Consider the following 13365-nt stretch of genomic DNA (forward strand, 5'->3'; position numbering starts at 1 on the left):
TTACATTTGGCCCACCTCTTCCAGCTAAGTGATTCAGTCAACAATACCATATCTGACAGTGTGAGCCATTTCTGTTTCAGTGATGAAACATTCAGCTTGGCACTATTAGTAGGCCTGCGATACTTTACTGTCTATTTGAAGTGGATCCTGTCAGAGGTACTGGTGGACATTTCCTCCCATATTTGAGGATGACAAGGATAGTTAGGAGTTGAAGATGACATTTGTGGAGAACTTGCTATATTCCAGGCAGTGAGCTAAGCACCCTGGCTGCACTATATCTCACTGAATACTCACATGATCTCTAAAGTAATTACTACTATTAGCCCCATTCTACAGATGAGGTAAGTTAGTCTCAGAAAGAGAAAGAGAAAGAGAGATGTATTTATTACAATTAATCAGGATTTCGGGTATTTTGGGTTTATTTCCATTAAATCGTTTAGATTTCATGATGCCATTCACTTCCACCAAGGGCAACCTATAGTATAATAAAGAGCTACACTGTGGCTGATTTTCCAAGAAATGTAATGGTTAAAGAAATAAATTAAGAAGCAAAAGAGAATCATATTTAATATTAATAAATAGGAGGTAGCTTATAATAAGGAGTTCTCTACTTCTGAATGGTTTGCACTTTGGCAGTTTCTATTTTCTTGACACAGATGATAGAAGTATTAGCAAAGAAGTCCAATTAGTCATGCACGCCAATCCGAGAAATTATAATAGGTAATAATAAATCTTGCTCACTAAGTAGAATTTTTCTAAAATTTGCTTTTTATAAATTATTTATAGTATCTGTTAAATCCTGATTCATTCCAGACTTTCATTTCAAATTATGATTCCAGAATCTAGTCTCATCTTCATATTTTCATTTACAGTATAAGCAGCAACACCTTTCTGTTTCAGCAATTTGAAGTATGAAGCCTCCTAATATATTTGATGCTTCACAAAGTAGACATTAAATTCACCACCTTATTTTTAACAGCAAGAAATGTGGCTAGTATATCACACATGTATTTCTCTGATATCTGTATGATAACTCCTTTTAAACAGATGTAGCTGATACTTTTCAGCTATAGTCTTCAAACAGCTTTATGATATATGTAGTACTTAATAACAATTTGCAAGCAAAATGATTTGAAAGATTTTTTGAAAGAGTTAAGCCCATTTAGTAGAGTCTAAGCTACACAAAATAGATACTAGGAACACTTGGGATACTTAAAAATATTCTAAGGAGTTTCAAATGGTTTTCAAAGACACAGAACAATGAAAAGACTGGTGACAGAGCACCTGTTGAGTTACCTTTGGGTTTATAGCAGGGAGTGGGTATGACGCATTCCTCTTTAATGTGGGGCTTGGTTTTGGGGCTACAACCTCCTGTGTGCATTCCGCGATGGTCGATGCAGAGGACCACCCGATACCTGAGGCCCTGGCCACATGTCACCGTGCACTGGAAGGAGAATGCAAGAAAGAAGAGACTCATAGCAAAGCCTTGTTTACTTTGCCTTGTTTCTCACCTGAGACTCTTTAAAGGGCTGTTTCTATATAAGGACTCCCAGTAGATTTGTACCATTTCTTACCATTCATAGAGTCTTTGTTCTATTTGGCTATTTAGGGTGAAGCTGGCTGAAAATGAAATCACTTTCAATTTCTTAGCTTTAGATTAGTTAGGCAGCATCCCTTAAGTATCCACTGTGTGCCAAGTCCCAAACCAAGCAGTGAAAAGAAGGAGAAAAGAAACTGTAGAATGTGCTCAATTTTGATTACTAACACTGGATTTTAATTTTATTTAGTCACCTTGCTAGCTCCCACATTGGACATTAACATTTTGCAAATTGCTATTTTGAATTTATATTGCAGCATGGCTGATCCAATTGATTATACTGACATGGTCAAAAATGTTTCATGGAGTTAGTTGATCCAAAGGCCAGTTGCAGATGGCACCTCCAGTGCTTCTAGATACACCAGGGAGCATAAGTCTAGTCAGAAACATCACAGCTCTGATCCTGCTACCCCAAAGCCTTATAGTGAAGGGAGAAGTCTTGCCATCTCTTGCTCAGAGCACAGTGGTTTGCCTCCTCAACTTTCTATCTCTTGCCATTTCAAACCTTTTGCATTAGCAGCTGGAAACCCCAAATATCATCTTGTTTAAGCTGCTGCAAGTTTCCCTATCATTCTGGAATGTTCTGGGTTTTAATTATACTACTTTATCCCATTCTAATTATTTTGTCATTTCCATTTCATCTTTTTTTTTTCAATAAATAGTACATACAGTTCTAATTTAAATATGCTCAGACCCTTTTTGGATATAGACAAAATATAAGAAATAAAAAATAAAACCAAACTGTGGTCTATCATCAGAGCATCTTCTAGAGATTCAGGATCAGTCATTTGCCTCTCTCTGCCACTTGAAGGAATGTCACAAGTGATAGAGGCTTCTTGAAATAACTTGAATAAGTTATATATATTTACTCATTTACTTTTGGCTATGCTGTTTTTGGGGCAAGCCTACGTCAGAAGCTAAACTGGTAGGCTTCTAGACACCTCAAGATAAGTGGGGAGCTGCACAGAGTAGCTGGTGGGGTCATGATGATGAGAGGGAAGAGTGGACTTACTCTCCTAACGAACAAAGAAAGAGGGCACAGTTACCGGAGACCACTCCTGTGCCAGCCATTTAGGACAGTCAAAAATGTTGCAGGGCTGCACGATGGGCATCTTAGGGGTGTACATGCATTTCCACTCTTCCACTGAGGTGACATGCCCCTGGATGTCCTCCTCCACACAGGAAACTGCCCGGCTCTGGATGCCCCCCCCACACGAGGAGGAGCACGCGGTCCACGGGGTGGCCTCCCACCTACAGAAGCAAGGGGAGTCATCAGGGCGGACATGCACATTGCCAAACCTCCTCAGTGACCTTTCCGACCAACCCCATTCCCAGTGCCTATTGGGGTAATCAGGTTTTGAGAGGTTCTGGCCAAGAGATCCGAAAGCCACCTAATGCCTAAAATCTGATGAGCAACAGTAAAGTGTTCAATGTTGGCGAAAGTTCTCTGTAAACCCTGAAGCTCTACACAAATGTAAGAAATTACTGTTTTGAGACCAGTCCACAGGGCTATCCATGCTGTCTGTAACCTACTCAGAAGAGGGGCTGTTCAGTCCTTCTCCCTATAGTTTGAATATGTATTCTCTGTATAATATTTGTTACTTTATATTTCATAAATATATATTCTGCATATATATGTCATATGTACTTACTAAATCCCATTAAATATCTTTGTCAAGACTAAAACTGGTTACTCAGTTAACACTAATAGTTTGCACCTAGGCTGGTATTTCCTATTTTCAATTCAATATTTTATTACTTAGCTTCTAGATACTTTAATATGAGAAGCTCAAGATAGATCAAAGTAAGTCAAATACTCCCTCTTCCTTGCTTCTATAGTGGATTCAGCACAATTTGGGACAATACAGATTTAGCATAACTCTGATGTTCAAACTATGCCATCATTACACTAAGCAGCAGAAGTAAAAATGTGAGGCATTATCTTCTTTTTCCCTATCGGATGAGGGTTACTGGCAGTTAGCATTCTCCAAATAAAGCACTGTTGGAATTGGGAAGAAAGTTTGGTTCAGGTTGGAAGGCTGATGGCATTGGAATCTAAAGACAGGATTAAGTAAGGGAAAAAATTACAATATTATCAATAACATTTAAGAGAATTCCATTGATTTATTAGATCCCTACACAGCTCTGAAGCATTGGGAACCGGATGTAGAGAGAGATCTTTGCCTGATTCTCTTTTCTCCTTCTGCTGATTTAGAGAATGCAGAATTTTTAAAAATTGAAACATTCAGACCAAGCTTGTCTTTCTTGCATATATTCTGCTTGTTGATGAGAATTGCTAAGAAACTTTAAGATTCTCTTAGAATTAGGAGAGATATAATTTTAATGAGAGATAAACAAAATGTCACCAAGTCGATTTACTTGAAAGTTAAATGTAAAAATATTGCATAGGCATACCGTGGAGACATCAATTATTCTATAAGTAGGATTTTATGTACATTGGGAACCTGACTTCTCTTCTGCATGAGGCTGGATAATGTGTGTTTCCCAGTTAATAGAGGATTTCCCTCCACATTTTCTCTGCACTGTTTGAGTCTAGGCAACAATTGTTATCTCTACTGCCAACAGCCTAAACATGCTGCCAAGTACAATATTTTCCTATGCATGTTTCCCCAGGAGATGCAAAAGAAAATGGTATTATGGGGAAACTGAGGTTTTTCTGTTTAGCCCGTAGGAGACTTTATGATCCCTTTCAAGAGAACGAAGTAGCTCTGTAGAGGGTCTCTCTTCCAAAAGGGTAAGACCAATTCTCATTTATCTCCATGTAAATCTCTGGAGAGCTTCCCTCTGGATATGGATAAGGGGTCTGATTCAGAATTGAAATTGGGCTGAATATGTAAGTACATATTCACATTAGATTTGATCTGACAGTGAAGTGGGAATATGTTTCTGAATGTATATTTAATCTCTTAGAACATTAAGATGCTATAAAAAGAGCACACTTTCTAATTGGTACTCTAATGTCCCTAAACTTGACCCTTCTAAAGAAAGAGTGATTAATTTCTGTCTCAACACTTGGTCATGACCCGTGGTATAATTTGACAAACAGTAATAAGTATCCTTTTCAATGTCAGTGATCACAGAAAGACAAATGATGCTAATATTATTCTAAGAATTTATAGTATGGGCCCATCATACCACTATAGTTTTATATGTGAAAAATTATTGTGTGAATCTTGACATAATAATAGGGTTATGTGGAATTTCAAGGCAAAATATGTCTGAATGCCTTAAAGAAAGTATAATAAAAGCTGAGAAAAAGCATCAGTTAAAAACATATCCAAGAATCCTTTCCTTGGAAGAATAAAAAATGAGTTCATATAGCACATATTTTAACTCTGATGGCTTTTCATTTTTTAAATTTAAAATTTTAAATTAAAAAATTTTAAACACACAGTATTTAAGAGATTGTCAAAATTAAGAGTGATGTGGAAAATTTGTATAAATTAATTATGAATTAAGATAATTCATCAGATGACATTTTTATATTAGGTTCAGGTATGTGTTCCAGTCTGAGACTGAAAACAAGAAAAATAATCTAAAAATTCATTAACTGTGCTTTGTATCTACACTTATGGTCTAAAGCCTATTGAAATAATTTCAATATGTAAAGCCTTCTGCCTTAATCAGAAGGTAGCTGCCATCTGAGAATCATTTTGAGCCTCAGTTCTTAACTATGGGTCATTTTTGAGACTCAATTCTTCTTGTAAAAACATATTTGTAGAAATCGCTTTCATACTAAGACTTTATCAAGTAAGCAGAATCTTTAACTTTAGAATTAGCTCAGTAACAGAAGTGTAAGGAGGATGAAATGTAGTCTATTTATTTGTGATTGTCCTTCTCCATTGTCAGCATGGACAGGCCAACGCCAATGTGTATATGGGATAACATTAAGGAGGCTTATTTCAACCCGCCTTTGAGAATACGGGGCTTCTGGCATTTGGGGGAAATTAGAACTTATAATAAATGAAGTTTATCCTAAGACAGGCATTAGTCATACCAGAGAAATATAAACAAGAGAGATCATAGATATGAAAGAAACTTAGGAGTACTATTACAAGAAAAACATAAACTTGAGTTGCTCAGCCCTGACACCCAACTTTCCTTTTATTGCAAAATATATGGCCTTCACACAAACAGATGTGTGTGTCCTATGGATACTTATTTTACAGATACAGAAACTGAAATTGAATGAAATCTTGGTTCAGTTAATTTAATCTTTTTATATTTTCATTCCATTTTTTTAAAGAAGAATTTATTATATAAGTTTGGTTCTGGATCAAATGATATATCAGTAGCATTCTAAAGTCATTTATCATCTTTATCAATATAGTCATAGAAAAGTGGGAGGGAGCTGACTAATGAGGTAATCCCATAGTGGAAGAACTTTAAAAAAAAACCCTTAAACAGCTATATGGAATATAAATCCAATTCCCCTCTCTACATGCTACCATTGGCATGGTGAAAAGCAAATTTTCTACCAGTCAATGGAAGTATTTACGTAGAGGCTGGGTGACAGCTTGCACTGGTGTACATGTATTGTCTAAATATCTTTCTATGTGTACACCCATGTGGGAAGACATATGCACTAAATACACATATATGCATGTTTGTGTAAATACATATGTGTATAATTGTAGGGCATATGGGTATGATGGCTGGGAAGGAATAGGACAGGGAAGCATCTCTGGGAACTGAACTCAGTGACCTCAAGGGCTTCTATTTGGATTCCATTTCATGAAGTATTTGGAGATTTTCCATCAAACTTTATTTTGCAGTTCAGAATAAAATTATTTTCTGGGATTTGTTTGGTTTGAGATTCAGAAAACTACCATGGATTATTCGCACCATTTGTGATCTGATTGAAACTCTAGGTTCTAAATAGCAGCTGATGCCCTAGAGTCCAAGTGAGCAAAGAGGACAGAGCAGAGTCCTCTCCTAGTCAAGCCCGATTCTACTTTCTGCTGTCTGAGGAGCTGTTTTCAATGTGGCAGACCATACACTTAGTAGCTAGCGTAGTTTTCAGCCTCTCCAGTTTTCTTATGAATATATTAATAAAGGGAACAAGTTCTTTTAAAAGTTCATCTGTCATTTTCATTTTTTTTTCTAGTTAAAAAAAAGACTGTACTTTACAAAAGCAACACAATATATGGAATTTGATGTTTTGGGGAAAAAAATGTCCCTGAACAATTATAGGGACAATAAGGATAGGAAAACATTGCCTTTTTGTACATTTGTACAAATTATAATTTCTTTGGAACACAAAGAAGATATTTGAAGCCCCTATGCCGAGTAATACCACATCTGGAATCCCACATTTGCAGTACTGCGATAGTACTTCAGGCAGTGTTTGCTTAGCAGTTAGCAATAGGGCTTTAATGATTAGAGTCCAATTGCAGAGAAACAAAAGGACAAAGGGAGTGAAAGAAAGACACAACATAACCCATACACTGTATCTAATCAGAGTGAATTACTGCATCCTCTTCTTCAATGTAATAGGATCCTATCTTAAAGTGGTTTTTGAATGACAAACTTACAGTCTGAGCAGTCCAGTATTATTCAAAAGCAGAGCTCAGGATGGGTTGCAAAATATACTGTCTACCATCTTACTTTTACAGAAAAATACACAATCTATATCTACATATATATATAAAAGAAGCAGAAGGCTGATTTACTAATTCTAGCATCAGGATGGTTGATTTACGTACCGAGGAAGGGGATGGTAGAGGTCATAAGGCATGATCTGCTTGTATCCGTCACTGTTAGGAACAATAATGCCAACCCTCTGAGTAGAAGGTACACACAATAAAATAAACACTAAATGATTACATTATACAAATTTTATTAGACAAATGCAAAACAACATTAATAAATTGTCTCTGAAAACAACACTAAAACAGTTCAGTATCTTTATACTAGGGTATACTTGAGGATGGGGCAAGTTCTTCGCAAGGGCACCATTTACTATAATTAGTTCTCTGATCCAAGCAGGAAATACCACTGGAAAGGGTGGTGGCAAGAAAACTTGGCACTTCATCATTAACTATGACACAATAAGCTTGTAAATGTTCTTTTATCCACCAAATTATACATCCTATGAGGTCATTATTATCATCATTATTAATGTTCCTTCCAGATGCTTAGCAAGCAATTACAGTTACAGTCTCACTCCTGATGAAAGAGAGAGCTATGTATTAAGAGTATGTACCTGGGAATTGACATAACTCTGTAACGTGCCTTAGCAAATAGGTTTCTTCTCTTGGCATATTTAAAGATTTTAGTTTGTATCTGGAAGGCAGTCACTGAACTATTGTTTTAAAGTGAGGGAGAACTAGCAGATGTAGTAGGCAACTAGCAACAAAAGCAAGTTTCCTACCAAAATAAAGGTAGAGCAGTTAAAATAGATTAAAAAATACAAAAAATTGTTTTTGTGGTCATAAAAATGTAATATTGTGTTAACTGCTATTACAGTGGTGGTTGTGATGGCCATGACTGTTGTTGGTGTACTAGTGCCCTGTTATTGGTGTTCCTAGTGCCCTGGGAAACATGTGAGATTCAGAGATAGAGCCTAGAGGAGCCATAAGAAATGACATTATAGGCCATATGGCTAAAGGATACATAAGAAATGATATTATAGGCTATTTGAAAGTCCCCAGAGGCCTTACAGACTCTAACAAACTATACTAAATCTACCCCACTGATTTCAACTAAAGCTTCCAATTGGCAAGATTTTCTTGCACAGTCCCCTGGCTTGTGGAAGATTTATGAATAATTGGTCTTAGATAAAAGGGCTAGTGTAATAGACTCTCCATCAAGAGTGGGAGACAGAGAAAGCTTGATACACAGCTGTCACCCCAGGACAGAATATGGTAGGGCCTGAGCAGAAGATACTTATTCTGCAACTGACAAACGATAGGAAGTCTCTCTTTTGAATACTGAAGGAACTCATTTATTCTCTATGTATCCCTGGGATAGACAGATGCATGTATATTTATATATCCACATTCAATATAAATGCTGATATTTATATTTAAATAAATACATTAAGGCTTCAGTTTTAATCTCATTCTCTGATATAGGAGGACATAATGCATTCCGTTTAGATGGCTAGCAAATCAAAACTTTCGGGTAAAATGGGTGAGCTTGGTATACTATGGATCAGATAAAAAGCAGCACTGACTATAGATCATCATTAATAAGGAGGAAAGAGGGAGTGATAAAGAAGGTAGTTTCTGAAGAAATTATTGAAAGGTAAGAGGATACACGAGAGAAGTTAACTTTAAAAGATAATGGGAAACAAAGCTCTGAAAGATTTGTTCCCAGGAGAGACAATCATTGGTGTACTAATTTACTTGTTTATCTTACATGACTAAATGCTCTATATTTATCTATATGATTAAAGTTTTCATACTCATTTGCATGGCTAAGTTTTCACTGAATATGGATGTGTATTATCCTAAAATAACAATATTCATGAAACTGGATGCTGCCTTTTGAGGAGGGTCAGAATTCCACAGCTCTAACAGAAAAATGGAGTGAATCCTAACATTAAATTTTTCTCCCTGTTTTTTCAAGTTGGAAAAGAAACTTCCTCTTCTTTCTTGCTTTCTTCTGACAGAAAAATTGTGAAAGACTAATCCTGTCTTTTATTATAATCCTATGATCCTTTTCCAATAATTCTTATGTCTAGTAATTAAGAGAATTTTTACATTTTATTTTTTAATGATTTATTTATTTATTCATGAGAGACAGAGGAAGAGGCAGAGACATAGTAGAGGGAGAAGCAGGCTACCTGTGGGGAGCCTGATGTGGGACTCAATCTCAGGACCCTGGGATCACACCCTGAGCTGAAGGGAGACGCTCAACCACTGAGCCACCTAGGTGTCCCGCGGGAATCTTCTTTTTAAAAAGAGCTATATTTTTAAAGAATTCAACCTTCCAAAGTTCTTCTAGTAACTTTGGATATACATCGAATCATTGAAATTGACTTTGCAGTTATATCTGAGCTAACCCTAGTATTTTTACTCATGCCTACACCACCTTTTTTTTTTAACACCACCTTCTAAATAAAAAATAGTTTATCTCCTCTTCTGAAAAATGTTATACCATGATTTGTTATCCTCAATCTTAGAATGAATTGTTGTGGATATCTGCCAATTGATTTATCAGCTGATGATATTTAAAATGGAGGTCCTGATATTGAAGAAAACAGGCTAGAAGAGAAGAAGGAGAATAACAGGGGGTGTATACAGTTCAAGATGTTGGGCTTTGCTTTGGACTGATTTTGAAATTGTGTTTTTGTTTGCACAAGGATCTCTAAACCTGGATTCAGCAAAACTATAGCTATATTTGTCTTTCTATGGCATGGGTCATGGTGAAGACTCATAAAATCATTCTATGGCACCTGTGAAAACAGAGATATCAAAACAATGGTGCTCTGTCCAGTCTTATTAATGCATGCTCATGTACATGAGCTCTGCTCTCTCTAGGGGTTCATGCCATGGCCCTGGTCTTTCACCACACTGTCACAGGAGGGTAGGCACTCTGGCCTAAGTGTAACTTCCTATTGCTTACCTTTAAGACACTTGGTCTTTTTCTTAGGGAAAATGTACATATTGAGGAATGATGAAAAGGATGCCATTTAGGCACTTTAAGAAGCTCTTCCCATGGTTATGCCCTGGTTTGTGTGTGTCTCTGTGTATGTGTGTATTTGCCTATGCATGCATTTAGACATGACGTGGGGAGTGGTGAGGAAGCAAAAATAATTTTAAAAAATGATCACAAGGGAAGATGTAAAAAAAAAAAAAGATGTTGGTTTGGGGTAAAACCACCCATTCTCCATTGCCTTAACTATTCTGATCACTTAATGTACTTCTTACACTGGGCAGTGACCAGACTCCATTGGACTCCCCAACATCAGAGATTGTGGGGAAAAAATGAGAGATGAGGATGAGGTCATTCTGGACTCAAGTGCTGTAAGGAGAAAAAAGACAGTACCTCATTCTCTCACAGTACACACCTCTAGGAGAATGCCTCAATGTTAAGATAGGCTCATGTAATGAAATATTATGTGGTCATAAACATGAAGCCTTTTGAACCATTTTTAATGACATAAAAATGTTCAAATGTAATGTCAAGTGAAAAAAACTCAATGCAAAGTAGTTCACATGCCATGTGAGCCACAATACTAAGAAACTTCCTGTATTCATTAATCTACATAATCATTTTCATTGTTCATATACATGTGTCTGTGTCAATACATATATATTTATATATTTATTTATATGTACATTTATTTGCATATTTTATGTATGTTTATAAATACATATATTTATTTATATATATTTACACATACATATGTACACAGAAATATGTTAGGAAAAGACCAAAGACAGTTGTTAGTTCCTGGTGTTTGCCTTTGTATTTTTACATTTTTCTGTTTTCTGAGTTTTGCACAATGTATAATCACAGGAATTAGAATAGTCATGCAAGACAAAATACGAACCTGGGAAAGTATAAGACAGGAACATTTAAAAATATGATATAAATGGATGAAATGAGGCCATCACCTCAAATCCCAGGTGTTGCTTAAAGATTATGGAATCTGTTCTGAAATAACCTCAGAAGCTACTTTAGAACAATATCCCTGACTTTAAATGGCTTTAAGATCAATCCCTATTCAGACTCATACTGTTTAGTAAATCTCTCTCTCCAAGAAAAGTCCTAATAGACTCCTAACTCTGGGAAACAAACAAGGGATAGTGGAAGGGGAGGTGGGTGGGGGGATGGAGTGACTGGGTGACGGGCACTGAGGGGGGCACTTGATGGAATGAGCCCTGGGTATTATGCTATATGTTGGCAAATCGAACTCCAATAAAAAAATATACGAAAAAAAGAACTAACTCTATAAGAGCCTAATTTGTGGAGTTCTGGGTTCCTTTTATAATGGAAATGACCCACAACAAGTCCTTCTCATAGTGTTAAGGGTCCCTTTCTGTGAGTCTCTAATGACATCTTGCCTCTTCTCCTGAGCTGCAGAGCCTCATTGCTGACTTCCTGACAGCTGGACATGTTCTAGTTTTGTCAAGCTCAATGTGTCCAGATAGTTCATTATCTTCCCCTGAAAATGGTGATCACTGTTAGTGTTCAGAACACGACATTCCTCCCAGCCACCCAGGCTAGACACTCTGGGACATCTATGTTGCTTCTCGATCCCATGCTTCCTACTTGCACACAGCTCTGCCAGTTATGAGGTCTGCCAAGCACATTTCCTTGTGATACAAGTTTTGTTCCTTTTGCAGTGGTCAGCTAACAGATCTCTCTCTGCCTGCAGGCATGGCCTCCTCCAGCCCAACTTGCTCCTTGCCATCACAGTAACCAATATTTTACTTCCCAGCTCAAAAGTCTTAAGTGGTTCCATGATGCCCAGTGGAATTTCTTAGTCAAGTGCTATCTCTTCTAAAGCCTGTCTTTTAATTTCCCTCAGAACAGAAATTCTCTCTTCTTCTTCCAAACATCCATTGCACTAATACTGCTCATCACTTTTAACTATCTACTAAATTCTAATTATGTATAAGTTTTCTTTAGTTTAATACCATGGGACAGGATCCATATCAGTTCTCTACTGGATCTCTTAACACCATGCTCTAGGCAGAGGCATTTCATGTATATCCACTCAATGAAGTTATGCTATTGGTATGTAGACACACAGACAAGCAGTACCATCCAGAATCAAAGCAAATAAACCAAACAAGGTCAAAGAAACTCCCGAGTAGACTGTCACTCAATGCACATTTTTAGTCCCACTCCTTGCCCTCCTCTAGCTCTGTCATCTGTGTGAGGGGGCAGATAAATCTGGGGGGGAGTGGAGTTGGCAGTTAAGGAAGGCTACTCTGGTAACAGAGGTGATTGGGCCAACTGAGACGGAGAGATGACAGCTTAATGACACTTGTGCTTCTAGCCTGCCTGGCTTACCTCTGCATCTCTTCCACTGGTTATCTCCCAGAAATAGCCATGACAGCTTGAAAAGATCTTCTCTTTCCTGACTTGTGTGTCTTTCAGATATCATGATGCTCTGTAACTCTGCAAGTCTCTCTGGGCAGTGTTGGGGCCAGATGCTAGTTGATTTTTCTTTGCCTTTGCCATGGTACCAAGCATTGGATCTGATACAAGTTGGTCAATCAATTAAGAAAAATGAATGAAATTGTGGGTGGTGGAGGGAGCTCTGGCACAGAAGAGAGTATTTCATCTCCTCTTGACAGCTCTGGGGCAACAGAAGCCAATCTTTTCCTAAGTTTTGGATGGGGCAGGAGAAATGTAACTAAAGTTGGAAAAGATTCAAGCTTTCACTTTTTCTTGAGTGGTAGAGCACAAAAGGTCATGGTATAATAAGGAAACAGACCCCCTGGGGAGCTAGGAGCTGGATAGACAGTTCTCCTCCCTGTCACTCTTTCTATGCGATCTTGAGTGCTTCACATTTGAACTTCAACCACATCTAAGTATCAGCTGAAATCAGGAATTTTAAGATGAAGTTACAGTGGGGGCCTGGAAACTCATCTCATGGAGCTCTATCTCACTTGTCTTCTTTCTAGTTACTGCTGAAGGCAGAACTTGCAGCTCTATGGACCCCAGATTGAAAACTACTGAACTAGGTGATCATCTCAAAATCTTTCCTACTCTGATAATTTGGTGACTTCTTAAAGGACCGTGGGTTCCCCTAAGCAAGATGGGATCCAGCAAATGAGAAACTA

The 13365-nt window shown here is 37.4% G+C and overlaps 1 protein-coding gene across 3 annotated transcripts in view; it reads right to left on the reverse strand.

Moving 5' to 3' along the window:
• The window catches only part of ADAMTSL1 (ADAMTS like 1), an 882039-nt gene that overhangs the window by 206412 nt on the left and 662262 nt on the right, over positions 1–13365 (reverse strand). For 2 of the 3 annotated variants that reach the window (XM_041761627.1, XM_041761625.1), the window contains 3 exons: positions 7324–7374; positions 2644–2848; positions 1297–1444 (listed from right to left, as the gene is read on the reverse strand). In XM_041761627.1, the coding sequence (XP_041617561.1) occupies positions 1297–1444; positions 2644–2848; positions 7324–7374 (404 nt within the window). The remainder of the gene's footprint in view (positions 1–1296; positions 1445–2643; positions 2849–7323; positions 7375–13365) is intronic. The other variant, XM_041761624.1, reaches the window with a different exon arrangement.

The sequence above is a fragment of the Vulpes lagopus genome, chromosome 7 (assembly GCF_018345385.1).
Source record: "Vulpes lagopus strain Blue_001 chromosome 7, ASM1834538v1, whole genome shotgun sequence".
NCBI classification, from domain to species: Eukaryota; Metazoa; Chordata; class Mammalia; order Carnivora; family Canidae; genus Vulpes; species Vulpes lagopus.